Below are 25,927 nucleotides of genomic sequence, written 5' to 3' on the forward strand. Positions count from 1 at the left end.
ACATTCACTTCACGTGATCATATTCCATACCATCACGTGTACCTCACGTGTCCACCTTCTTCGGTTTTGTTAACTGTACATTTCTTTGCCAGGGTTAACCTCACCATATCGCTTCTTCCACGTGTCTAACTTTATATTGGCTCTAAAATGTGAGCTCACAAGTTTCAGTCGCAGACAATTATAACTCGAACGAGTCACGAGTCGCCAGAAAATCCAAAGCTCGTCGAGGAAAATGGCGATGAGATAGAACGGAACGAAAAAAGAAGAAAAGGATCCGATATAAAGTGATTTGTCTTTTTTCGCCTTTTTTTTTGTGTCGGGCTGCGCAATTCTCCGGCGAGGATGAGAATCGGAAAGGGAAATCTCGACGAAGAAGAGTACGGAGATGATGAGTTTGGTCCGAATCGACATGGTCCCTCTTCGAACACTACAGTTCACAGCAACAACAACAGTATCGCCGCCGCGAACAAAGGTATTCTCGGATCCGAATCTGATGAATCCCTGTAGTTTCGTTCGATGTTTTCTTTTTTTTTATTAGGGTTGTGTTATGTCGCTTCGGAATTATAGTGGGTCTGTCTTGTTTTCGGATAGGTTGAACGAGATTGCCTTAAATCCTGGAGAGAATTATATTCTGCGTTTTTTTTTTCTGATATGGTGTCTGATTTGGAGCAGATGCTAAGAACAGTGATAAGGCTGCAATACGCTCAAAACATTCGGTCACGGAGCAGCGGAGAAGAAGCAAAATCAATGAGAGGTATGCTGATTACGCGGCAATTTTCGAGATCGGTTGAGGCTTGCTGGGTTGAGATTAGGTTTAAACTTGAAACCTCTTTGTCTGGTCGGGTAAATCTTAAGTAGTAACCGGTTTGTTGATATGTCCTAGCATGAAGAATCAAGTTGAATTTAGTGAAAGCTAAGGACTTCTTTAGGAATTCGGATTGTTGGCCGCAGCATTTCATGATTTATATCGTTCGGTGTTTTGTTTGATTTTACGAATCTAGGAATTTGCTTCTCCGGTAGTTGATCTGGCATTTTCAACTCTGTCGAAAAGCAGTATGTATTCAGTTTAGAACTTGATGAGAGATAAGCCTCTTCTTTTTCAGATTTCAGATATTGAGGGAACTGATTCCACATAGCGATCAGAAACGAGACACGGCGTCTTTCCTAGTAGAGGTATGTTATGTTGGATTAGATGATGGTAAGTGGGAATCTCCTAGTAGAGGTAGCTTAGATTTCTGTTCGCTGAACATTATTATCGGCATTCATAATGTTCTAGCATCATATATCGTACCGATATATTGATGTGAAAAGTTCTCAGACATAGCTTCTAACTCTGTTGTTCGTTTAAAGACGGCTTGTTCCAGTGGTGCCCAGTTTTATAATTATCTCGGTATATAAGTCTTTGTGAAATTCTGAGCTGATTTCGTGGTTTGAACAGAGGAATAGCCACTGGCGCGTTCAGGGTTTTGCCGATCACCCGAACAACGGGTCTGGTCCCGGGACACCATTTCATGGGAAGTTTGAGGAGAATAATAATATGATGACTGCTACCACACCTGCAATTCAAAACCCAGTTGAATCTGAACATGACAGAGATGTAGCCTTCAGACCGACGGATAGACAACCTGAGTTAGACAACAAGGGATTATCTCTGTCCATGTCAGTTGCACCGATTCCTCAACCGTCACACTCACATGGTGGTGCCCAATCAATCGAAAGCCCTGCAAGGGGGAGTGATCTTCCATGTCAACAACCCGAGGATCCAGTTATAGAAGGCGGAACAATTAACATCTCTAGTGTCTACTCACATGAGTGAGTTATTCAATTCCCTGTTCTTTCTCGTATAATATTAGTTGTTTTAATCTATATAGGCTGCTTGTTATACAGTTGAAGTACTGAATTTATGGTTTTGGTTATGACCAGGCTGTTAACCTCTTTGACACAAGCACTCGAGAAGGCAGGCGTCGACCTATCACATGCTAGACTTTCAGTGCAGATCGATCTTGGGAAACGATCTGATCAAGGAGTAGCATCTGCTAATAAGGTGAAGAGAAGAAATGATCAAACTTTCAGAGACTAACTTAGGTCACTTTTGAATACTGAAACCCGTCCGAGGTCTCGGGATTCTGTCATTGGATCCAAGAATATGATAACAGAGGCGGGCAATCACGAGCCGATCTCATCGTTTTTTGGGTATTATTCGGTGGTTTCAGGATCCGGAGTCTGATAATGAAGGAGCAAAGGATCCAGGCTGCTGTGAGGAAGAATCTGATCATTCTTATAAGCGTATGAAGAAGACATAGCAAAAAAAGACAAGACAATGCATCCGTGTAATGTAATGTCCAACTCAAAACTGTTTCATGTGTTTTGGTTATTATAAGGTTGCGGTATTATTGTGCATACATGCTCTCTCTTTCTCCTTCATGGGTTTTCTTTAGGGTCTTTTTCTTTAATGAAACAAAAAGGAAAAAAAAAGTCTCTCTGATTTGTTATTTGATGTCTGATGAGTGTAATCTCCAATATTAGATACTATGGTATCTAGGGGTGAGCATACATGGATCGGTATCCAGAATTTTTAGGATATCCGAATTCTAATATCTCGGGTGGTATGTTTTATTACCTGAATTCTTACCTATGACGTCGAATATCTAAACTAAAAAACTCGCCTTATCGGATATCTATTAGTATCCATACCCAAATATTTTTAATTATTTTCGATCAATTTTTTAATTATATTTATATCAAAATCAATTTAAAAGGTATTTATATCTAAAATAAATTCAAAGTTCTTTAAAATATATCTAATAATACCTATATAATTATTAAAATCAAATAATATAACACAAAATCTAACGTAAATCCTAAAATTTAGCGGATAATTTTGTATTATCTATATCCACAAGACAATATCAATTAACCGAACCCGAAAATTCAGGTATTCCAAAATTATTAACCGATCTTGTATTTCATTCTCTTCATATATCTAGCTCGACCAAGTATCCGAAATTTGGGTTGTTTTGACCACCCCTAATGGGATTTGCTGCGTCATATTCTCTATAACCAAAAAAAAAATTCTCATGGGGCACACTAATTCTCCTGTGTTTCAAATCCGATAATCAAAAAATTCAAGACCGTATAGAGCACCCAAATTACGAATACCCTGCAGAATTATTTAGATACTCGTAGATATTCTAATCCAAAGTTTATTTAAACAAACATATATAAAAAAATGGATTCGGATATCCTGTATAAAAATACAAAAGTGTAAATATTCAAAATTGATAAGGATATATATTCGTAACAAATGTACACAAACACTAGCGGGCACTCCATGCCCATTGATACAGGAAAAAAAAACGTATTGCATGCACGAAAAATATATATATTATAAAAAAACATTTTATATACTTAAATCTGATATTTTAATATTTACATTTTATATTAAAATATCAGTTACTTGATATTTTTTCATAAAATAAAAAAAAAATTATACTTTTATAGTTCACAAACCAATTCGTTTAACTCGTGAAACAAACGATCCAAATCAAATCAATATTTTCCTGTTTCATTTGAAAACGAGTCTATGTTAAACTAGAATATTACAAAATAAGGATTTAAAAAAACAAAGAAATTTAATTTTTAAAAATTTGGCAAAAAAAAAAAAAAAAACAGGGAGTGGCTAATGGAGGGTGAGGGCCATAGCTTTGACGAGGAAGGCATAGTCGAAGGCAGTCTCGTGGCAGTGGGCGAAGCGACCTCCTTCTCCGAAATGGCCTCCTCTCATATTTGTCCTCAGAAGCACAGCTCTCGAGCATCTTCCGCACGCTCTCTCTCGTATCTTCCCCACCCATTTCCCGCCCTCCCACGCTCCCACCCTGCGCCATCACACATATATATCCTCCATTCATGGATCCGCAATTGTAAAAAGAACCGGTTTAGGTTTCATTCACTGTATGCTTGCCTTTGATCGTGAAACGACGGTTGAACGAGCATCGATGGGTAGCAAACACCTTCGCGTATGTTTTCGTAAGGTGAATAGCTGCGGATGCACTCGAAGTCCGTTTCCGTTTGCGGGTTTCCGAATTCTTCGTAGTCAAGAACCGTTAGAGGTAAGCTCGGGTCCATTAACGTGTTCAGCACATCGAGAAAGGGAACCTGTCAACCGCCAGTACATCCCCGATGAGAGATCCGATAAAGGACGTGTTTTTAGCTTTGACTATGCAAGAGATGCGATAAAGGATGTGTCTTTTTGCGAAATCTAACCTTCAAAATTGCAGCTCGGAAGAGACCCGGGTGCATATTCATGGCTGCAGCTGGAAGAACACAGCCTGCACTGTACCCTATTGCAGCAAGATACTGTCTTTGGACATAGCCCTCGTCGATTAGATAGTTTGCGCATGCTATGAAGTCTTGGATCGAGTTTTTCTTGTTCAATCCAGCTCCGGATTTATGCCACGATAAATCCTCTCCTCCTCCTCCGCCCCTGTAAGAATCAAGGCAAGAATAATCGAAAGATATCAAACGCGATGATTTTCCTCTCGTCTGATTGGGATATACCCTACCTGACATCGGCAAATGCAATCGCCCAGCCACGATCAAGCATGCTCAATCTATTAGAGCACCAGTTTTTGTCTAGTACTTCCCCATATGCACCATACCCGATTAATATTCCCGGGGATCGATTCATCTGCCATGCTTTACGAGAATACAGAATCGTAAGAGGGATCTCAACTCCATCATGAGAAGGAACCTCTCGTCTCTCACAAACATATCCATGGGAGATATTCTTCAATCTATCCATTTGGTTACTTAACCGAACATCCTGAACCTCGGTGATGTTATCCACAGAGCAGGCAGCAGGTGACGTAGCAATGTCGGGATTACCTGTAACACCCTCTTCCTGCAAAATCGAGAATGATCTTCTTGGCACATCATAGTCGATAATCGTGTCAGGAATCTGCATGTTCCGGATAGAATCAAGGTGTTCAGAGAGAGAATCTTTACAGAAAAATAGTGATTAAGAGCACAGCCCATTTCATAATCAAGATCATTAGACGTTATACCACAGGAGATGACAGCACTAATCTGTATATCGAGCTCGTAAAATCATGGTTTGATCCCGGGACAACACTGCAGTGATCAGAAGGAAGAGGAAAGTACCAGGGATTGAGATCCTCTATTCTCCTCAGATCCTGCAAAAGAATAAACCGGAAGGATTATACCAAAAACCACTTTTTTTTTCAGAACTGTTCAAATATCCTTAGTACCTTTGGATTTGCTCTGATAGGCATATCAATGGAAGATATCACAGGTAAGCCATTCTTGTTGAGGAAAAGCACCATGTAGTCATCGAACATGTCCATATCTTGTATGCTGTCATTGTCATCCGGATGAATAACCGTCTGAGAAGAAAAATCGGTACCATTACGAATCTGACCAAACGAGAAAAAAAAAATGGAAGATGATAATTTTGATAAACCAAAGTTGAGCAGAACCTGCCAGTTAGATGCTTCAATTTCTTCCACTCGACACCTAGTCAAGTAATAGCCTTTGCCCGAACGCTCACTGGTTCCACTTGTGGGTGCATTAGTTAGAATGTAAAAGAGCCCGTTATGATGTTCAAGAAAATACTGCACGCCAACAGCCCGCCTACGAACCCTTCGAAGCCCGGCTGATGGGTAATCAGCACTTATAACATAAACCTGCAGTATGAGAAATCGATATGAGCCTCAAGGCAATGGACTATAACTCAGAAAGAAAATGCAAAAGGAAGAAGGTAAATTCCTCGGATGAAGTTCTTGAATTTGAATTGATTGTGACAAACTTGCCATCTTTTGTACTCGTTATGTCTAGACAGAAACTGGAATCGTTTTCCACAAACACTTGTGAATCATCGTTACCGTCTGATTCTACATTAGTGGACATCACCCTGCGAAAATCAGCACATTGAACAAACACCCCAGCATTCCAAAACAAAAAAAGACAATCTTTCAGTACAAACAGAGATTGTGTCATGCCTGTGAGGTCTTTGATTTTCATCTGAGACGGTATAGAACAAGGTCTTTCCATCTAGAGCCCATGCCAAGCTGACAGCTCCATCAGTTCTTGACCTTGGAACCAAACGTCCAGTTCTAAGGTCTTTGATCTGAAGCAAAAATCTTTCACTACCCGAAGGATCAACTGTGTAAGCTAGATAGTTGTGATCAGGCGAAATCCGGCAAACCCCAACGTGAACGTAACCTGAAAATCCAGAGACAGGAACACAACCACTTCTGATCTGCAATTTGATCTCTTACAGGCATCTTAAACACTGGCTAATAAAACCTCGAAGAAACTTGCCATACTGTTCTGCAATTTGATTCCAGTCAAGTAGAACTTCTTCCTTCCCTTTTTCTCTGCCAAAAAGGCGTGAGAACCAACCCGTTTCTCCATTTTCCAATATCCGACACAAAACCGGGTACTCTTTTCCTTCGGGTATGTATTGCTTATATAGCCTGCTCATATTACATTTACACTTGTCAAACTCTCTCCTTTGCTTCAAGAATCCACATAGCAATATAGGAAAAGACGAAGAATCTAAAAAAATCAGGCAAAAGTTAAGAAAAAGAACGAAATTTTGCGGCGCAAAGATACGAACCATGGTCCCCAACGTTCAGGGGGAGAGGAAATTTCAGTGGGTATGCGGGACGGAAACTAGATCGCTCCGCAGGGCTTCTGTGTCCGCCATGAAAGCTTGGGCGTACGAGTTCTCGCGGTCCAGAAAATCGATGAAATCTGGATCATCAGTGTTCCGCATCCAACGGTAGGGGTCTTGCCACGTCATCCCATGAGCAGAGACCGTTGACGGGATCTTCCTCGGGACAGGAGGAGCTTGCGTTGGTAACGAGAATGTTTCAGTCCGTCGAGCAGAGCATTGCGCCGCCGCCGAGACAGAGGAAGACGATGACGGTGACGACGACATGGCAGGCGTTGACCTCAGTGCTGAGGGCAAAACGGACATTATAGTCCGTGGCTTCGGTCGACGGAGAATCGACGCCGCCGCCATTTTTAGCGTCGCCGAGACCGACGAGTCCCGCGGCGAAAGGGTTACGATTTGAATACAGGGTAGGAGACTAGGAGTAGAGACAAAACCGAACTAAACCAGAGTAAATTCTTGAACCGAACCGAACCGGACCAAAGGTTCAGAAATAGGTATTTGGGCTTAAATAATGGGCTTTGATAAGCTTAGTGTTAAGCCCAAACTAAAGCCTTCCAAATATCCATATCAAGAGAGTTGGACCAGCTTCTTTGGAACGTCTGGATGCTTTATATTTTATTTTATATTATGCAACTTTTCACGTTTGTTTTTCGCTTAATGAATTATAAATTTATAAATATAAAAAAAAGAAAAAAAGGAAAAGGCACCACTTGTAGCAGAAGAAGCCATCACACAAAACGTTCTGCGGAACAAAAGTATTTATGTATCCCACTTGCACTCTCCTTTGCCACGTCATCCCTTAGCTGTATTACATTTTGTAGTTATTACCATGTATGCATCTTCTATACGTCCGCGTGCACGATAGCATTAATATAATAGTGTAAACATTTTATTTTCATTCGTTCACGTTTACTTCCAAAAACATGTAACGAGAGTTATATCATTGTATGTCTATATTCACGATATTATAAGATACGAAAATTGTAAACATTGATAAATAAACCAATTTTTGGTATTGTTGGAAAAAGAGGAACTTGGAAAAGCGATGGAAAAGCTCTCGAAGAAGAAGTTTTTCTTTGTTGTATATTTCTCACACCTGTAAAGTGTTTCTTACATCCTGTATATATACAACTCAAATAAAGGAATAAAAATTAATATTTGTACAATGATCCTTCTATACATCTAAAAAGGTGTTGTAGAGTAGCCTGAGGAGTTGCCCTTGCACCAACGGAATTTTCCTGTGCAGAAAACATGTCGATGCACCTAGCCACAACAGAATTGTCAGAATCATCAAGAACCTGTAAAGAGGTTGTCGGGTAAAACTCCCCCGCAAGATGGAGAATACAAGTTTTGTATTCCCATCTTGAAGAGGAGGTACCGGAATTGATCTGAAGCCAATGGCTTGGTAAGGATGTCAGCCACTTGATCATGAGATCGAACATGAAGAACTTTCAGCAAACCTGTGCCAATGTGTTCCCTGATAAAGTGACAGTCAAGTTGAACATGTTTCGTCCTTTCATGCAGAATGGGATTGCTGGCAAGATGGATAGCCGATTGGTTATCACAGTAAATATTATAAGGCTGAGAACAGGGAATGGACAGGTCTTTAAGCAGATTAGCGAGCCAAATAATCTCACAGGATGTCTGAGCTAAGGCACGATATTCCGATTCAGCACTGCTGCGAGAAACTGTAGGTTGTTTCTTCGATTTCCAGGAAATCATGGAGCTTCCGAGAAATATGCAATAGCCAGTGACAGATCGACGGGTATCAGGGCATGATGCCCAATCAGCGTCTGAGTATGCCTTAAGAGTAAGAGAAGAGTCTGCTGAGTACAAAAGGCCCTGAGAGGGAGAAGATTTCAGGTACCTTAAAACTCTGAAGGCAGCATGGAGATGAGTAGAGCAGGGGCGTGACATGTATTGGCTCAGTTTCTGAACTGAAAAACAAATATCCGGTCTCGTGACAGAGAGATAAATAAGCTTTCCAACTAATTGTCGATAGAAGGAAGCATCAGATAATGGTTCACCAGAATCCCGAGCCAATTTATCACGAGTATCCAAAGGAATTAAAACAGGTTTGGCACCCAATAATCCATACTCTTCCAGCAGCTCTAAGGCGTATTTCCGCTGACATAAGTGAATGCCTTTGGATGATCTTGAGATTTCAATTCCCAGAAAATATCTTGGACATCCAAGATCCTTAATCTGAAAAAGAGTTTGAAGTGAAGCCTTTGTAGAAGAAATCATTTCAGCATCATTCCCTGCCAATAAAAGATCATCCACATACACTAACACAACTGTAATGTAACAAAAGAGGCAAAGAGTTTCTTCCGATAGGTCTCCATTGAGAAAAGCATTAGAGACATCCAACTGAGCAAGAAGCCATTTCTGTGAGGCAGCTAAGGCAAGAACCATTCGAACAGAAGTAAGTTTTGCCACTGGGCTAAAGGTATCCAAATAATCTAATCCTTCAACTTGAGTATACCCCTTTGCTACTAACCGTGCCTTATGGCGCTCAACTGATCCATCAGCATGATACTTGGTTTTGTAAACCCATTTGCAACCCACTGTAGTCTTACCATCAGGAAGAGAACATAATTCCCAGGTCTTGGTACGACACAGTGCCTCAAGCTCACTCTTCATGGCACTTCTCCAAATTTCAGACTTGGAAGCTTGGGTATAAGACTTTGGTTCAAGGGAGGTGAGAATAGATAAGGCAAAAGGTTTGTAAGATGAAGTGAGGTTTGAGTATGTTAAGTATTGTGATAAAGGGTATAAGGTCTGGGATGAATCAGGTGGGGGCTGTCATGTCGGATAAGGTAGCAATGATAATCTGAAAGATAGGCAGGAGGGTTTCTTGTTCGCTGAGATTTGCGAGTGTTCTCATCATATTCAACTATCTGTAAAGTTGGAGGAGTAAAAAAGGAAGATGACTTGGGAGATTTTGAAACTGTGGACTCAGAAGAGGGAGAGGAAAGAGAGGATTCAGTTGAAGGAACTGTAATGGAAGACTCTAAAGGAAAATCAGAAATGGGTGTCTGGGGTGAAACTTCAGGAGGAGAAGGAAGAGAACCTGAAGTAGCTGTTGATGGACCAACAGATGGAGAAGAAGGAGTATCGAAGAAATGATAAGGAGATGGTTGAGGTGGGAAAAACTCCAAAGTAGTGGGAGACAGAGGAGATTTTCTGAAGGGGAACTTGTGTTCATGGAATGTAACATTCCTAGACACTGTAATAACATTTGTCTCTAAATTTAGGACTTTGTAACCCTTGATACCTGGGGGGTAACCAATAAAAATGGAAGGAGATGCCCGTGGAGAGAATTTATGACGGTCTTTGATAAGAGTGGAGGCAAAACATAAACAACCAAAGGTTCTCATGTGTTTGTAAGTGGGTTTAGTGTTTGTAAGGATCTCGAATGGTGTCTTATGATTAAGAACCGGACTTGGTAGTCGGTTGATAATGTAAACAGCGGTTTTAACACACTCACCCCAATAAGATAATGGTATATTCGATTGAAAAAGAAGGGCTCGAGAAACATTAAGAATATGTTGGTGTTTCCTTTCCACAACCGAATTTTGTTCCGGTGTGTAAGGACAAGAAAAGTAATGAGTAATGCCCTTTTTGGAGAGTAAAGATTTGAAAGAAAGTTCAGGTGCATTGTCGGATCGAATGCCTTTAACTTTAACATCATATTGTGTTTCGACATGACTTAGAAAATCTGGAAATGCTGTTAAAACATCACTTTTGGAACAGAGGAGATATAACCAAGTTGTGCGAGAACAGTCATCAACAATGGTTAAAAAATAACGATGACCATCAACGGTGGGTGTATGAAAGGGCCCCCAAGTATCAATATGTAATAAGTCAAAAGGTTTTAGAGACAAATGTCGACCAACAGGAAAACAAGATCGTCTTTGCTTAGCTAAAGGACATATACTGCAATCTGTATTAACAGATGTTGAAGGAACAAAAGACAGAGATGAAGAGGTGCTTGATGCTTGCACTTTGTAGCTAGAGGGGTGTCCAAGACGTTGATGCCAGAGATCAACACTAGAGATTGAAAAAGCTGGAAATGAAGGCAGGGAAAGAGAGAAGGCGTGGTGGATGGCCGAAGTATGTATAAGTTCCGAAAAAGCTCACCCCTCCCAATCATCAAGCCCTGCATAGGGTCCTGAATAAGGCAAGCATCATGAGTGAAAAACACAGTATAAGGATGATGACGGGTTAGGGAACTTATACTGAGAAGGTTAAAACGAAAAGACGGTATGTAAAGAACCGAATGTAGCACCAGGAATTTAGAGAGAGTAATAGTGCCGGATTGAAAGACAGACAACAGGGAGCCATTTGGGAGAGTGACAGATACAGGAGGGGTAGGGCGAATATCAGAGAACAACCTCAAATCACAGCAAACATGAGAACTCGCTCCGGTGTCTATAATCCAGAGGTTAGAGGTATGTATATCAGGGTCAAGGAGAGATAAAAAAATGAGGAGAAAAGGAAATGGGAGATTTACCTGGTGTAAGGTTTGTGGTGGATTCAGTAACAGCAACCGAGTCTGAAATTTTGGAGGAAGAACCTAGAAGTTTAAGCTGAGACTGAAAGTTGTCGAACAAGGCTTGGGCCTGGGCCATGGTGCTTAGTGATGCGTCAGACGTCATACTGGGCTTGGACTGAAGGCCTGACTCAGAAACAACCAGATTAACAGGGTTTGACAGGTTGGAGTCCATACCTGACCTAGGTGTCGGCAGGAGAGGCGGCTGAGATGAGCCAAATGATCGAGAAGATGGCGGATACCCATGCAGTTTGTAGCAGCGATGAATTGTATGTCCTTTCAAGCCACAATGTGCACATACGGGACGAGGTTTCCCTTGAGATAGAGGGGTAAATCTGCTCCTGGGAAAACGTGATGCCGAGGCTTGAAAAACGACAGGGTCAGTGGAGGAAGAACGAACCTGACGTTGATGTTCTTCCTGAGACACCAGATTGTAAACCTTGGAAATACTCGGAAGAGGCTCCAGCATGAGAATCTGGCGTCGAGCAGGATGATATGATTCGTTGAGCTTCATCAGAAACTGGACCACCTTACGGCGTTCAACCAGTTCGACGAACTGGGCATTTGCGTGACACGAGCAACCGCCGCAAGAGCAAATCGGGTATGGCTCATAATTTTTCAGCTCTTCCCAAAGAGTGTTCAGCTTCGTATAAAACGTGTTGAGATCTAAAGCTCCCTGTTGGAGGGACTCTATCTTCTGCTCCACATTAAAGATTTTCGATACGTTCTTCTGTTTGTATTGGGTTTCCAGAGTATGCCAAATAACGTCTGCCTCATCCAGGTAGAGGATCAGACTCCCGATTTCAGAAAGATTTTCGATACGTTCTTCTGTTTGTATTGGGTTTCCAGAGTATGCCAAATAACGTCTGCCTCATCCAGGTAGAGGATCAGACTCCCGATTTCAGAAGAAACAGAGTTAGCAAGCCATGTGCTTACTAAGGCATTACAACGCAACCAAGCTCCATAGTCGGAGTGGGTTTCAGGGGGCTTTGGAATCGTACCAAAAATGAAACCCAGTTTGTTTTTCGTCATCAAAGCCTTGATAACAGAGCGGGACCAAAGATTATAGTTGGATTCACCTTGCAATTTCTCAGAAACAAGGATGAAACTGGAGGAATCCGCAGCATGAAGAAAAAGAGGGTTGGCATACGGATCGAGATTTTGAACAACGGAGGTTTGTAAAAGAGAGGGGGAAGAAGGATCTGGGTTTTGAAGAACAGAGGGTGGGTGATTTGCAGATGGAGTGTCGGAGGTAGAAGAGGTGTGAGAAGGGGTTTGATCAGCCATAGCTTAGAAGAAAAAGAGGCTTGAGAGAGAAGGAGAAAAAAGGAAACGAAGGAAGATAAAAAAAAATTAGGTTTGCTCTGATACCATTTTGGTATTGCTGGAAAAAGAGGAACTTGGAAAAGCGATGGAAAAGCTCTCGAAGAAGAAGAAGTTTTTCTTTGTTATATATTTCTCACACCTGTAAAGTGTTTCTTACATCCTGTATATATACAACTCAAATAAAGGAATAAAAATTAATATTTGTACAATGATCCTTCTATACATCTAAAAAGGTGTTGTAGAGTAGCCTCAGGAGTTGCCCTTGCACCAACGGAATTTTCCTGTGCAGAAAACATGTCGATGCACCTAGCCACAACAGAATTGTCAGAATCATCAAGGTTACCTGTAAAGAGGTTGTCGGGTAAAACCAATTAATAGATGAAGAATGCAAAACAAGAAACGGGAGGCAATGGAAAAAAGATGGGGACAGGACAGAAGGGTATAATAAAGAGACGTGTGTCCGAGAGAATGAATATATGGTTGGGGGAGCATCCGTTGCCATTGGGCCAATGGACCGGTCTCGTGAGAGAGCTTCCAATCAATTATTATTACTATTATTGTTGTTATGAAATGTGTCATTTCGGTTTATGATACGGATTATTGATATTTTATTGTTGTGTATATTGAATATACAGTAGAGGACCAGCCTCGTAGATTTGGGTCTTGTCCCTTTCCACTTGATACAACCCCACTTGCGCAGCATTTTGGAGATTTATCCATATCTTTCTTGATTGCTACAGCTTTTGCTCTCTCTATATATGTATATATATAATACATATAGGTGTATAATTTAGAATGTTTTGTAACTATATCTCGTTTGAGCTATATACGCAATATAACTTGTAATATGTGTACATATATATTTGATGCGGTGGTAGCGTTACATAAACCATTACCATTTCTTCACCGAAAACCCAAAAAAAAAAAACTATTACCATTTAGTTTCATTTTTATGATTTTAGGTTTTTCATGAATATGGTGATGTGTCATTTTATAACGAGATGCCACTAAGTTATTCCACATGATACATATAATTTAATCTATGATTCATCCATGTTGTCATGCAAATTGTCTCAATGCGAAGATATAGTATTATTATTCACATATATATATATATATATATATATATATATATAATATGAACTCATGCATGAAAAATATTAATCTTCGGGGAGCGAGTCTAGCTAGCTACATGGTTTACGTAGGTCAAAATTTTGATTATATAAATAAAAGCATGTTTACCATATCGTTTAGTTTATATATATATATAAAAAAAAATTTTAAAATCGGAGGGAGAGAGGGCAGACAAAGACCGGTGTGCGCATAACATAAACCACTACGGCGTTAGCAATTTTAGGGTTTCATTGGTCAATTAGCCATTATTGCAGGATTTGATGGTCAACTTGCCATTTTTGGTGTCCCATCCACATTTGTATTATAAAAAAATAATCTTGAGAATTCAAACAAAAAATAAAAAATAATAATAAGGCTCTTTTTAAATAAAAAAACAAATGACGAAAGAAATCTTGCATTAGATACGTTTCCCTTATCTATTAAACAATATATTTGTTCGTTAATTTTTTGTTACACGTGTATATTTCTAAGCTTCGTCATTAAAAAACCCTAAAATGTAACAAAAGAGGCAAAGAGTTACGGGGAAAAGAAACTCGAAACGGTTACGTCATTGATTACTGAAAATTAAATGAAAATTGTTGAATAAGCATGTTGTGGACCAATCAATCGCTAACAACGAACATGTTAATGCTTTACCAAAATAGAAAGAATATCGACTAATATTGGTCGCACATTTATACGAAAAAGCTGCATCACGCATATCGTAGGGGTGGGTATTTCGGTATTCGATTCGAATTCGGATCTGAAATGATTTGGTTCGATTCTTTGAGTTTTACATAAATATCAATCGGTTCTTATATTATATTCGGTTTATTTCCAATTTGATTCTAGTTTTTATTTAAAAAATTAGATCTTTTTCAAAAAAGTTTCTGGGTTTTTAGATTTAAAAAAAAAATGATTTTGAAAATTAATATCGTTTAAAAATTTAAAATAATTCAGATAAAAAAAAATCATATTTTTCGGTTCGATTCTTGTCATCCAATGACCAACAATATATATATATATAATGAGGACTTTTAAATAAATATTTTTCCCGAAAAAAGTGGGCACGTTTGTCCACGTCAGAATGTCAAACCGGGTATCGGCGTTTTACAGCTTTGTCTGACGTGGCTCACGTCCCTTCGTATTACACTCTTTTATTTTTAGGATCAAATCCATATTGTACAAGTTTATTACAGTATTAATTAATATTAAAATTCTGAATTCACGAAAAAATGGTGGCCCGACAACAATAAAATAAAAAAAATGGAAATAAATATGATACACACGTGACACGTGCGTGACTGCCATCCTGGCTCCACATGAAATTCTGACTCACGGGTCTGCCTCACGTCGCGTGCGACTTTGCTTTAAATATTCCACTAATTCTGGCTTTAATAAATCCAAAAGGATGGAAAAAAACATTAAGCTTTAAATTAAACCCAGTAGATTTTAAAATTGGAATAAAAATTGATTTTCCAGAACTTTTCAGTTTCTGATTTTTTTTTCTTTTAATTCTAATGTTAGGTTTATTCATTTGCTAAAAAAACTAATTTTCTTTTGAGATTTTTAAAATTTTTAAAAATAATAATGAAATTCTGGGTGTAATTAAGGGGATTTATTTTTTTAATAGCTGTTCCCAAGCGAAGAGGCGGTGGTCTGTTCCCGTGTGGTTGACCGTTGACTCGTATAGTATATTGAGCAGTGATTAACTCTGACTATGGTTAAGCAGGTCTAGTTAGTTATTTGGCTGACAGTTGCCATGGCAGTTAGTGCGTGCTTAAGCATGGATTAATTATATAATATTTTGAAGTAAACTAATTAAATTCGATTAAAAGGAAAAATAGGGTTATGGAATTTCATGAAGAATCTAATGGATCCCTAGCCTGAAAGCTATGATTGGATTAGGCCTAGCTTTGAGTTGTTTGGGACCAGACTATCAACTCGATTACCGAAATTGGAATTAATTAATATATTAACCTAATTTCTCCTACAACGATTGCACGTAATTAAATCATTCAACCGTTATTGTCCAAATGATTACACAGCTCCGACAACAAAAAAAATTGAAACGACAATATGTTCACACATCCTGTCTAGATATCAATTGTTATCGATGTCGACGAATTCTCGTGGCCATGATTGAAAAGTATTGTAAATACATATACACATATATGTTTAGACGAATTTTTTTTTTTTTAAAAAAAGTGACAATTGATGATTATTACATGACTTGGAGATATGATGTTTACGTTTGTATCCGCATACACATATTGGAAACCAATCTGTAATGCCACTTTGTTCGTACAAAATTTATCGGGGCCTTTAACATTTTTCCAAACATTATAATTTTTTTTTTGGTCACCCAAATACACAAAATAGGGAAAAAAATATTCATATAATTGTTTTTTTTTTCATACGTCTCTGAATTTGTTTGGCATTCGGAAAAATATTTTATGAACATAGTTGTATTTAATCCAATATCTCGTTGTTACGCCAATCTAATTTAATTAAATTATATTTTACAAGTCTTGATTAAAAAAATCGTATTTTTTATTGTAGTTATTTACTTGACATCATTCGACTTATCGAAATTAAGCAAATAATAACCGTATACTACAATGTGTGTATATATATATGTATATATATATAATTATAGTTTCGGTGAAAGGAGGAGATTTGTTGTGTGACATGAAATCTCGAGTGAAAGTAAAAATCCAATCATCTAATATTTTTTCGAGTTAAATTAATGGATCGGACGGATTTTAGGTCGGATTCGATTCGGACCTGAATTTTTTCGGGTGGGTCGGCCTGGCCATTTATTTATCGGATCTATATTATTAGACCTAAACCCTTAATTTTTCAGACGGGTATAAGATCGGATTTGGGGCTTCGGTTTTATTGACAACCCTATTTCTATGCGATGTTACGCGGCTTTGTCTATGGAACTTGGATATGTGAAATATAATGCGAATACTCATAAGATTTCACTTACTCCCCCACTCAACTCTGTCTTTTTATTCGTCCGTTATCATTAATTTGTTCAACCTTTTTACCAGGAAAGTGCGCAGTAACAGTAGTTTGATTGGACACACACACATATATGTGTATATATATATATATATTACGTTGTAATATATGCATTTTGCATATTTTACGTGACATCATCAGATGAAGTCATTCCTTGTCATTCTATATGTTCTTGGTAAAATAATATGCACATTATATATTGTTATAAACCTTATGTATTTGCATATATATCGCGCGAGCTAAAAGAGACACTGTCAGAATTTTCTGTATAATTATGGTTTGATCCAAATTCTTTTAACGTATTTTTGTCCATGTTATATACATGTATATCACATTTTTTTAACTTTATTCTTATACTAGAGAATCTAATTCAATGGATGGGAAAGAGACTATGATATATATTGAATCCGTTCAAAAACATATATATATACACGGACGATTATTGAAGAATGACCAAGTTAGAAGAAATTCAATATGTTTTTGAAATGCGAATGAGAACAAAATGTTTATTATTATTATTTTTTAAATGCCATGCATCGAGCCTATACAGAAAATAACACATATCATAATATGTGGGTCAATACACGAAGAACAAAAACATGGAAACTAAAACTATATTTTTATTAAAAGAAACATTTGACCAAAAAAAGACGACAAAAAACAAAATCTCAGTGCGCATAAGGTATCTAGCCCAAGTCCAGTCGTGTATATGTAACGGTATACGTGAGTGTATATACGTGTAGATACATACATACTTCGAGCCACGAGCTGAATCTCGACAAGACAAAACCAAATAAATGTTTTAATTATTGAAGAAGAGTACTGTCACATACACGTCAATTCGATTCGGACAAAGATATGTACCGGTTTTAGTTAACTGTTGTCGACACTGTCCGAAAGCAAAACTGCTCTCGATTCACTATACGATACGTTATTCAATGTTCGCGTTTTGTGTGTTCTTACACTATTCCTTTGGATTTTGCAGTGGTGAAATTAGCCCTGCTATTGAAAATTTTGCCCCCGTCGTTATAATCACATGTAAGGGAGAGGTTCACCGGGTGAAGATGGGGTGCAGTGGCAGGGGATCGTAGCCCGCAGAGGTCACATGGGGGTGAGGCAATTTTTGCCAAACGCATGTGACCGCATCTACCTTTCCTACTTCATTCAATTTTCTACTTCGGCCGCTGCTTGTTTTCATTTCTTTTTTTTTAAATATATATATTTAAAAAAAAACAACTTAACCCTTCTCTCTGGTCCTTTTCCAACTCTGGTTACGCTACTGCTCCGTACGTGGGGTCGTTTTTCTATTTCGATAAAAAAAAAATTATTATATGAAATACGGCTGGTGTCATTAACAAAATCTGAATTTTACGGTAATATTATAAGCCTTGTAGGTTTTTTATTCTCAAACCAATTTTGGGGTTTCGTGACGTTTTTCATGTCTTTATGAATATTATAGCGATCAACATGAAACATCGCAACAGCGGTCGAATGGGAATGTAAAAGATTTCCTGCTCTCTCATTGGAACATATACGTGAAATGATGACATGGAATAAGCAGTACACACAATGATAGGATGAAAAGACATAATGTAAAAATAGACGATATCATATAGGAGAGGGTAATAATGATATTAGGGTTTGGTGAGGAACCAGAAATATATGAATTCGGAGTGGGGATCGCATACATTAAATCAAGGTCTTCTTGTATAGTTTCCTAGTTTCTTACATTACATTTCTTTGCTAAATTTTTCTTTTTTTTGGTTTTTCTGCTAAAAATATTATCATAAACATGTTTTGCATAACAAATATGTAATAATAGAGTCATTTTTTAATGGGTTTAATTTCTTATGTTTACCTGATGTATAAATACAGACTTTGACGATATTTTATTCTTTAATGAAAATCAAAAAGGTTTCACAAAATCCCTCGCTCTCTTTTTCCTCTTTCTGATTTTCAAATTACAAAACGCAAAATGGTATCATAGCACCGACAAATCCTCTTTTCTTTTCGTTTTTTATTTGTTCTTTCGTTTTCGATCATCGATTTTTTATGTCGACTGATTTCAGTTCGTCGATTCAAGAAAATCTAGCTCCGGATAATCCTTCTTCGTCAGCAACTGCGTCGGTTTTAGATCCATATTTGAATCCGCTATTTCTTCATGTAGCTAACACATCTAGCTTGAATTTGATCTCTGAGAAGCTCGTCGATGAGTCTAATTATAATGTTTGAGTCTAATTACAATGTTTGGGCACGCTCTCTGTTGAGGACCTTGAATTTGAAGAACAAGCTTGGATTCATCACATGTACTGCTTCTCGACCTCCACCTGAGCATCCTGACTTTGTGACCTGGTCTTGATGTGATGATCTAGTTAGTACGTGGATTTGCAATTCTTTAGCTCTAGACATTTCGAGTTTGGTAGTTTCCTTGGATTCTGCAGCTCAGGTTTGGAAAACCTTAGAGCGTCATTTTAAACAGAACAATGTTTCGAAAGTTTTCAATATTCAGCAGAAAATAGATACACTACATCAAGGATCCATGGATTTAAGAACGTATTATACGAAGCTCAGTCAACTTTGGGAGGAGCTGAGGAATTTCGAACCAGTTCATGTATGCAATTGTCGTGGATGTACTTGTGGAGGTTGCACCTGCAATTATCAACAGAAGTGGCTTGAATTTTATGAGTGTCGTAACGTTGTTCGGTTTCTGATGCGACTTAATGAAGGATATCATTTGGCTCGGCGTCAGATTCTGATGCTTGATCCGCTTCCAGATCTGTCGAAGGTCTATAGTTTGTGTGCTCAGGAAGAACAACAACGCTTGAATTTACATCATCCTACAGATCAAGCAGTATTTCAGGCTTCTGCATCTGGTCCGAGGCCTCGATCTTTTTCACCTTCTTCTAATGGTGTTCCTCGATCCTTTGCACCGTCTATACCTTCAGCTGGTGGACCTCGACCTCGACCTCGTCCTGTATGTACACATTGTGATCTTACAGGACATACAGTCAATCGTTGTTATAAAATCTATGGATATCCACCAGGATCAAAGTCATCATCTCCCAATACTCAGACTAATTGGAATTAGAGGCCACAGTTTTATAACAAGCCACGTCTTCAATATGTTGATACACATTCTGTTAATATGGTGAAAAATTCGTCTGGTTTGGAGGGGCAGCCTGTTGCTATGGTCAATAATGCTTTTAATTCAAATCAGAATGCATTGGAGCAAGCACAAGCATTGTTAGCACAACTCTCAACTCAAATCAAGGGACCTAGCTCTTCATCCATTACTTCATTGTTGTGAAATCTCATTGTTCTCAAATCTTAAACAGATTTCTCCGATAACTATTACTTTGCCTGTTGGCACAACATTTTCTATAACACAATCTGGCACAATCAATATTTCTTCTTCCTTGGTTTTGACAGATGTGTTATTTGTACCAGCTTTCGGTTATAATCTGTTGAGTGTGAGTGCTTTAACCAAAAACAATACTATTTCTTTAACTTTCACATCTGATTCTTGCATTCTTCACGACCTTACTCAGGCCTTGATGATTGGCAAGGGTAAGATGCTTCACAACCTATATATTCTGGATATAGACTCTTCAATCCAGACATCTCCTTCATTCTTTCAGCCTCCACTTTGTTCTGCACTCACCTCAGCCCCCCTTGATCTTTGGAATTAAAGACTAGGGCATCCATCATTCATTCGAATACAGTCTCTTCGAAAGTCTGCTCAGCTGTCTTTTACACCAGTTTCTAATGATTTTACTCATTGTGATGTATGTCCTAAAGCAAAACAAAAACATCTTGTATTTCCTTCTTCGGATCATATGTCTGAAAAACCTTTTGAACTTGTGCATTTGGATGTTTGGGGTCCATTTCATTTGTCTACTTCTGATGGTCATAGATATTTTTTCACACTTGTTGATGATTGTACACGATTGGTTTGGGTGTACTTGCTGGTTAATAAAAGTGATGTTCAGTCCAAGTTTTAGGATTTTGTTGCTTTCATTGAAACACAATTTGATTCAAAACTAAAGGCCATCAGAACTGATCATGCTCCCGAGTTGAACTTTACTGATTTCTTGGCAACCAAAGACATTTTTCATTATCGCTCTTGTCCATATACATCTTAACAAAATTCTGTTGTTGAGAGAAAACATCAACATATTTTAAATGTTGCTAGAGCTTTGTTTTTCCAGTCAAATATTCCTTTGGTTTATTGGGGAGATTGCATACTTACTGCAATTTATCTCATAAATAGGACTCCAACACCTCTTCTTGACTTTAAAACTCTTTTTGAGAAACTCACTAATGTTAAACCTGAATACGAGCATTTAAAAGTTTTTGGGTGTTTATGCGATGTTTCTACACAACTCAAGGACAGACATAAGTTTTCACCGAGAGCTCAAGCAGCTGTTTTTTTAGGATATCCATCTGGTATGAAATGATACAAAGTTTTAATTCTTGAAACTCAGAAAGTGGTGTTTTCTCGGCATGTAGTTTTTCATGAGACTGTGTTCCCTTTTCGTTCTTCTATTTCATCTTCTCAATCTGATTTTTCTTCCTCTGTTTCTCCTTTTATTCTGTATGATTCTGATTCAGCTTCACCTTCAGTACCAGATCAAGTACATTCTCCTACACTTGATTCTGTTTCTACACAAAGTACATATTTTTTTTCTTCTGATCATTCCCCTGTTTCTTCTTCATCAGATTCTATACTTGAATCTATTGAGAATCTAGATACTAAGAACAATGAGAGACCACACAGACTTGTGAAACCACTTGGTTATCTTGCAGATTATCATTGCTATTTGTTACACCATCAAACACCACCTCCCATACAGCCCTAAACGCCTTACCCTTTGTCCTATGTTTTTTCCTATGAATACTTATCCCCTGTTTACAGACGTTTGGTCTGTTCTACTTCTGTTATTCCTGAACCTAAAACCTATTCTCAAGCTGTAAAATGTGTGGAATGGAAGAAGGCTATGTTACTTGAACTTGAGGCTCTGGATCGGACTAAAACCTGGACTGTTTGTGAGTTGCCTCCGGATAAGCATCCTATTGGTTGCAAGTGGGTGTTTAAACTAAATTCAACCCTGATGGATCTGTAGAACGCTACAAGACTCGTTTGGTAGCAAAGAGATATATACTCAACTTGAGCGGATAGATTACTTGGAGACTTTTAGTCCGGTTGCTAATGCATTCTGAAAAGTGGTGGATTCATCAGTTGGATATTTCTAATGCATTCTTAAATGGTGACTTAGTTGAAGAGATTTATATGTCATTACCACCAGGGTATGCTTCTCTTAAGGGGGAGAATATACCTTCTCATCATGTTTGCAAGTTATAGAGATCACTTTATGGGTTGAAGCAAGCTAGCAGACAGTGGAACATCAAATTGACTGAAGTTTTGGTTGCTGTTGGTTGTATCCAATCTACATCAGACACTTCTCTTTTTATCAAAAGACGAGATAGTTCTATTGTTGCTATCTTAGTCTATGTTGATGACATTTTGGTTACTGGTAATGATGTTTCTTTAATCTCTGAAGTAAAGGATGCTCTTCGGTCACAGTTTCAGCTCAAGGATTTGGGTGATTTGAAGTACTTCTTGGGCTTGGAAGTGGCGAGATCTTCACAAGGTATTTCTGTTTGTCAACGTGGAATTACTTGAAGATCATGGGTTGTTATGTTGTAAACCTGCTTCTACTCCTATGGAGTTTCGACAGAAACTTTCAGAATCTTCTGGTGAATTGCTTGATGATCCTCTACCTTACAGAAAGCTTATTGACAAACTGATATACTTGTCTATCACTAGACCGGATATTAGTTTTGCTGTTACAAAACTCAGTCAATATATGTATGTACCTAGATCAGATCATTTTCAGGCAGCGACAAGAGTGTTACGTTATTTGAAAGGAGTTCCAGCTCATGGCTTGTTGTTCTCTGCTAATAATGAGCATCGTCTTAGTGCTTATTTGGATGTTGATTGGGCAGCATGTGTAGATTCACGTAGATATGTGACTGGATATTGCATTTTCCTTGGCAGCTCTTTAGTTTCTTGGAAATCGAAGAAACAAGCAACCATTTCCCGGAGCAATGCCGAGTCGGAGTATCGAGCTATGGCACAAACCACATGTGAGTGGGTCTGGTTGTCTTCTCTTTTGCGTGATCTGAATTTTCCATTTCCACAGCTGTCACATTGTTCTGTGACAATATGTTCGCCATTCACATTGCCAACAATGCTGTTTTTCACGAGCGAACCACGCATATCGAGCTGGATTGCCACTTTCTTCGAGATCAGTACAAGGCTGGATTTTTGAAACCATTACATGTCTCTACTAAGGATCAGATAGTTGATGTCCTTACGAAGCCTTTGTACGTGGATCATTTTCGGCATTTACTTGGCAAGATGGGTCTTCACTCTTTATTCGTCCCATCTTGAGGGGGAATAATAGAGTCATTTCTTAATGGGGTTAATTTCTTATGTTTAGCTGATGTATAAATATAGACTTTGGCGGCATTTTATTCTTTAATGAAAATCAGAAAGGTTTTACAAAATCCCTCGCTCTCTTTTTCCTCTTTATGATTTTCAAATTCCAAAATGCAAAATGTAAATCTAAAATGCTTTGCCACGAATTACCGAAAGAATATAAGATTATAAGGATTTTTTTTCATCTTTGTAAAATTATAATTCAAAACGTATTTTGGATTTTTGTGGACGAGTTAGTAAATACCTTTTATTGAGAATAAAAACCCACAATTGTGTTTCAGCATTCATTCTGATCAAAAGCATTTGTAAACAAAAGAATTAATAAATCAAAACATCTAGCGATAATCGTTTCAAATGAATCGATATTGTATGTATTAATAAACTTATGTATAGTTATATCTAGGGCTAATATATACATCAACGGTTTCGACACATTAGTATATGTATGTAATAATTGCTTGTAAGATAACGATATAATTAATTTACTTCGATCATGTGGGATTCTGAAGTTGTCACTAAAATCTTTATGGGTTGGTTTCATGAAATTATGTGCGTAGATTCCCGAGTCACATGGATCGTCACCATACCCTGCACCAAAACCACAATTGATCTTTGCAATTTAATTAATTCTTTAATTAGTTAATGCAAAAACCATTTGATTTTTTTTTATAGTTTATAGTTTCTGACTAATCTTACTTTAATCTTGACCAATAGGCACGTGACACGTACGTGCCATTCCCCAAAGTATGCATGCATGGCTTTGGTGTATATAGCATGAGACCCCCCATTTGTATAAATTTTTTGGTAATAACTATTTGTATATATGTGTGTGTGCATAGTGATCTGTCAATATATATATGTTTCCCCATCTATTTTCCTTAAAATATGTACACCATTTTGTAATCAATAATTAGATACATGCATTACATTTAGACATACCTAAAATAAATTCTAAAATTTCGCTTACATTATATGATCTAACGCTAGATGTGTTATTGATCACAGATCCAAAGGTCTCAAAGGGGATAAGATGGAGTTACAAAAACAGTGGTTCTAATAATAATAATAATAATGTAAGATTGGTAATAACAATTTATAATTAATTTGTCCAAAACAGAACACTAACCATACGCGGAGATGCGATATTTCCAAACGTCTTGACCTTTGACCAGCCCTTTCTTTTTCCCTATCTTGCCATATTTCAGACAATTAAAAATACCTAACTCCTCCCATATTCACCCATTTCCCAACCATAATTTCCAATTTAACCTAAAAAAGAAAAATATCCAATTATATGCTTATATATATATATATATATATATATATGCCCTTTTCAGTTCTTATCCATATGTATTCCTTCTTATGTTCCAAGACAGATAACAAGCACTCGAGTTTTGACCTAGAACAAGAATAAAAGAAGCTAGAAGATCGAAGGGTTGGGCATCAATGGCGGATTCATCAGGGCATGGAGGAGATCATTTTCCGGGTTTCGATACAAGCTTTCACAAAGACGAGTTTGTCTTCAGACGATCTCTGAGTTGTCGGCTTCAGAGACGAGCGCCTTGTCCTCTTCTTCTTCCCCCCAAGCCATTATCGTCTTCTTCTTCTTCTTCTTCGACGGCGGCGATGGTGGCCGGAGTTTCGCCGGCGTTTGGTTCGATGTGTCAGAACAACAAAGATCCGATCCCTCTCTTGTCTCCTCTTGTCTTGCCTTCCATGCTTCAACTGAATCCTACATCTCATTAAGACATATTCGTTTTAATTATCTCCTCTCTAGTTAGGTTTATGTTTCTGTGAGATTGGCTTGTTTTGCATCTTTTTCTTCTTTAATTTCTCTGCCTTCTGATTTTCTCCCTTCTAAATTTCTTTGGATTTCTCACGAAATTTGCGATTTTTTGGCAAGTTCCATTCAACCTGAATGTTACAAAAATTGAATTTTACACCATATTTGTGTAATAAAAAGATCTGGGAAAGTTCTAACATTAATTCAAAATTATATACAATATTTGGAATGCTATTTATTTTGTAGTCAAAACAACTTAGAGATTTGTCATTGAAATCTACGTTTCCTATATGATTTCAACAATATTTTTATAATTATTTGTATGTATATATATATATATATAAATATATATCACAATCTGATAACGAATTTTGACATTACAAACAACATCAAGATCTGGGTGAAAAACACACACAATTGCTGACCAAAAAAAAAAACCTTCATGAAACTGTAGGCCCAAGTGTCTCTGGATTTTTATGGGTTAGCCCACATTAGTCTATGGGCTTTAATTTTAATATTTAGAATATGTATTTTGGATATATAGAATACTACTGGGCTTCAATTTATACAGTAGACAATGTCATATTATAAATATCTCACTATCTCATACAATATTATTGGGTATGGGTCCATATGAAAATGTTGATTCTGTTTTTAAATATTTCATCTTACGCCGGTGTCTATAATATAGTCAGTGAAAAATTAACCTAGTTACAAATCCTGAGCCAACCATTATAAAAAAAAAATATTTGCAATCAATATTTTGGGACATTATAGTCCAAGAAAGACATACTTTAACGTTGATATGTTTATTACACATAATTTTACGCATTATATTTTCTCCTTTTAGGCAACATAAAAATGTTCCTTTCGAATCAAAACTCGTGCCCAATTAGAACGAATTCGATGTTTATAAAAACT

At 37.7% G+C, this 25,927-nt stretch overlaps 5 protein-coding genes across 5 annotated transcripts; 3 read left to right on the plus strand and 2 right to left on the minus strand.

The window, feature by feature from the left end:
• The first annotated feature begins 183 nt into the window (after positions 1-183).
• LOC104822890 (transcription factor BIM2-like) lies at positions 184-2,497 on the plus strand. The gene is made up of 6 exons (XM_010554245.2): positions 184-472; positions 673-754; positions 1,104-1,269; positions 1,418-1,812; positions 1,924-2,044; positions 2,214-2,497. Exons 1-6 carry the CDS (start codon positions 343-345, stop codon positions 2,301-2,303), a joined length of 984 nt encoding a protein of 327 aa, XP_010552547.2. The 5' UTR covers positions 184-342; the 3' UTR covers positions 2,304-2,497.
• A 1,004-nt stretch (positions 2,498-3,501) lies between these two features.
• LOC104822891 (protease 2) lies at positions 3,502-7,068 on the minus strand. Its single transcript, XM_010554246.1, is given in 12 exon segments — positions 3,502-3,875; positions 3,962-4,155; positions 4,264-4,483; positions 4,563-4,957; positions 5,064-5,192; positions 5,268-5,402; positions 5,496-5,702; positions 5,785-5,929; positions 6,018-6,240; positions 6,340-6,494; positions 6,638-6,688; positions 6,690-7,068. Coding segments are annotated over 12 exon segments (2,406 nt in total). The 5' UTR covers positions 7,046-7,068; the 3' UTR covers positions 3,502-3,679.
• A 3,462-nt stretch (positions 7,069-10,530) lies between these two features.
• Positions 10,531-12,539, minus strand: LOC104823067. The gene is made up of 3 exons (XM_010554496.1): positions 12,332-12,539; positions 11,214-12,080; positions 10,531-10,871 (listed from the first exon to the last, which is right to left on the minus strand). Exons 1-3 carry the CDS (start codon positions 12,537-12,539, stop codon positions 10,837-10,839), a joined length of 1,110 nt encoding a protein of 369 aa, XP_010552798.1. The 3' UTR covers positions 10,531-10,836.
• Positions 12,540-12,956: 417 nt separating this feature from the next.
• Positions 12,957-23,175, plus strand: LOC109117061 (uncharacterized mitochondrial protein AtMg00810-like). The gene is made up of 4 exons (XM_019203598.1): positions 12,957-13,017; positions 22,283-22,372; positions 22,470-22,868; positions 22,925-23,175. The coding sequence occupies exons 1-4, from the start codon at positions 12,957-12,959 to the stop codon at positions 23,173-23,175; spliced, it is 801 nt and encodes a 266-aa protein (XP_019059143.1).
• Positions 23,176-24,584: 1,409 nt separating this feature from the next.
• On the plus strand, positions 24,585-25,077 carry LOC104822892. Its single transcript, XM_010554248.1, has one exon. The coding sequence runs from the start codon at positions 24,670-24,672 to the stop codon at positions 24,967-24,969; it is 300 nt and encodes a 99-aa protein (XP_010552550.1). The 5' UTR covers positions 24,585-24,669; the 3' UTR covers positions 24,970-25,077.
• The last annotated feature ends 850 nt before the right edge of the window (positions 25,078-25,927 follow it).

This window comes from Tarenaya hassleriana, unplaced genomic scaffold (assembly GCF_000463585.1).
Source record: "Tarenaya hassleriana unplaced genomic scaffold, ASM46358v1 Cleome39, whole genome shotgun sequence".
NCBI classification, from domain to species: domain Eukaryota; kingdom Viridiplantae; phylum Streptophyta; class Magnoliopsida; order Brassicales; family Cleomaceae; genus Tarenaya; species Tarenaya hassleriana.

Excerpts from the sequence above, each read along its gene's own strand:
- LOC104822890 (XM_010554245.2), top strand. The coding sequence starts at position 343 with ATGAGAATCGGAAAGGGAAATCTCGACGAAGAAGAGTACGGAGATGAT. Across the intron at positions 755-1,103 it reads AGAAGCAAAATCAATGAGAG|ATTTCAGATATTGAGGGAAC; the intron begins GTATGCTGATTA and ends CTTCTTTTTCAG. Across the intron at positions 2,045-2,213 it reads GAGTAGCATCTGCTAATAAG|GATCCGGAGTCTGATAATGA; the intron begins GTGAAGAGAAGA and ends CGGTGGTTTCAG.
- LOC104823067 (XM_010554496.1), bottom strand. The coding sequence starts at position 12,539 with ATGGCTGATCAAACCCCTTCTCACACCTCTTCTACCTCCGACACTCCA. Across the intron at positions 12,081-12,331 it reads TGTTTCTGAGAAATTGCAAG|AAGAACGTATCGAAAATCTT; the intron begins GTGAATCCAACT and ends CAATACAAACAG. Across the intron at positions 10,872-11,213 it reads CACCACAAACCTTACACCAG|GACCCTATGCAGGGCTTGAT; the intron begins GTAAATCTCCCA and ends TGCCTTATTCAG.
- LOC109117061 (XM_019203598.1), top strand. The coding sequence starts at position 12,957 with ATGAAGAATGCAAAACAAGAAACGGGAGGCAATGGAAAAAAGATGGGG. Across the intron at positions 22,373-22,469 it reads AGTGGCGAGATCTTCACAAG|AATCTTCTGGTGAATTGCTT; the intron begins GTATTTCTGTTT and ends AGAAACTTTCAG. Across the intron at positions 22,869-22,924 it reads AGCTATGGCACAAACCACAT|CTGTCACATTGTTCTGTGAC; the intron begins GTGAGTGGGTCT and ends CCATTTCCACAG.
- LOC104822892 (XM_010554248.1), top strand. The coding sequence starts at position 24,670 with ATGGCGGATTCATCAGGGCATGGAGGAGATCATTTTCCGGGTTTCGAT.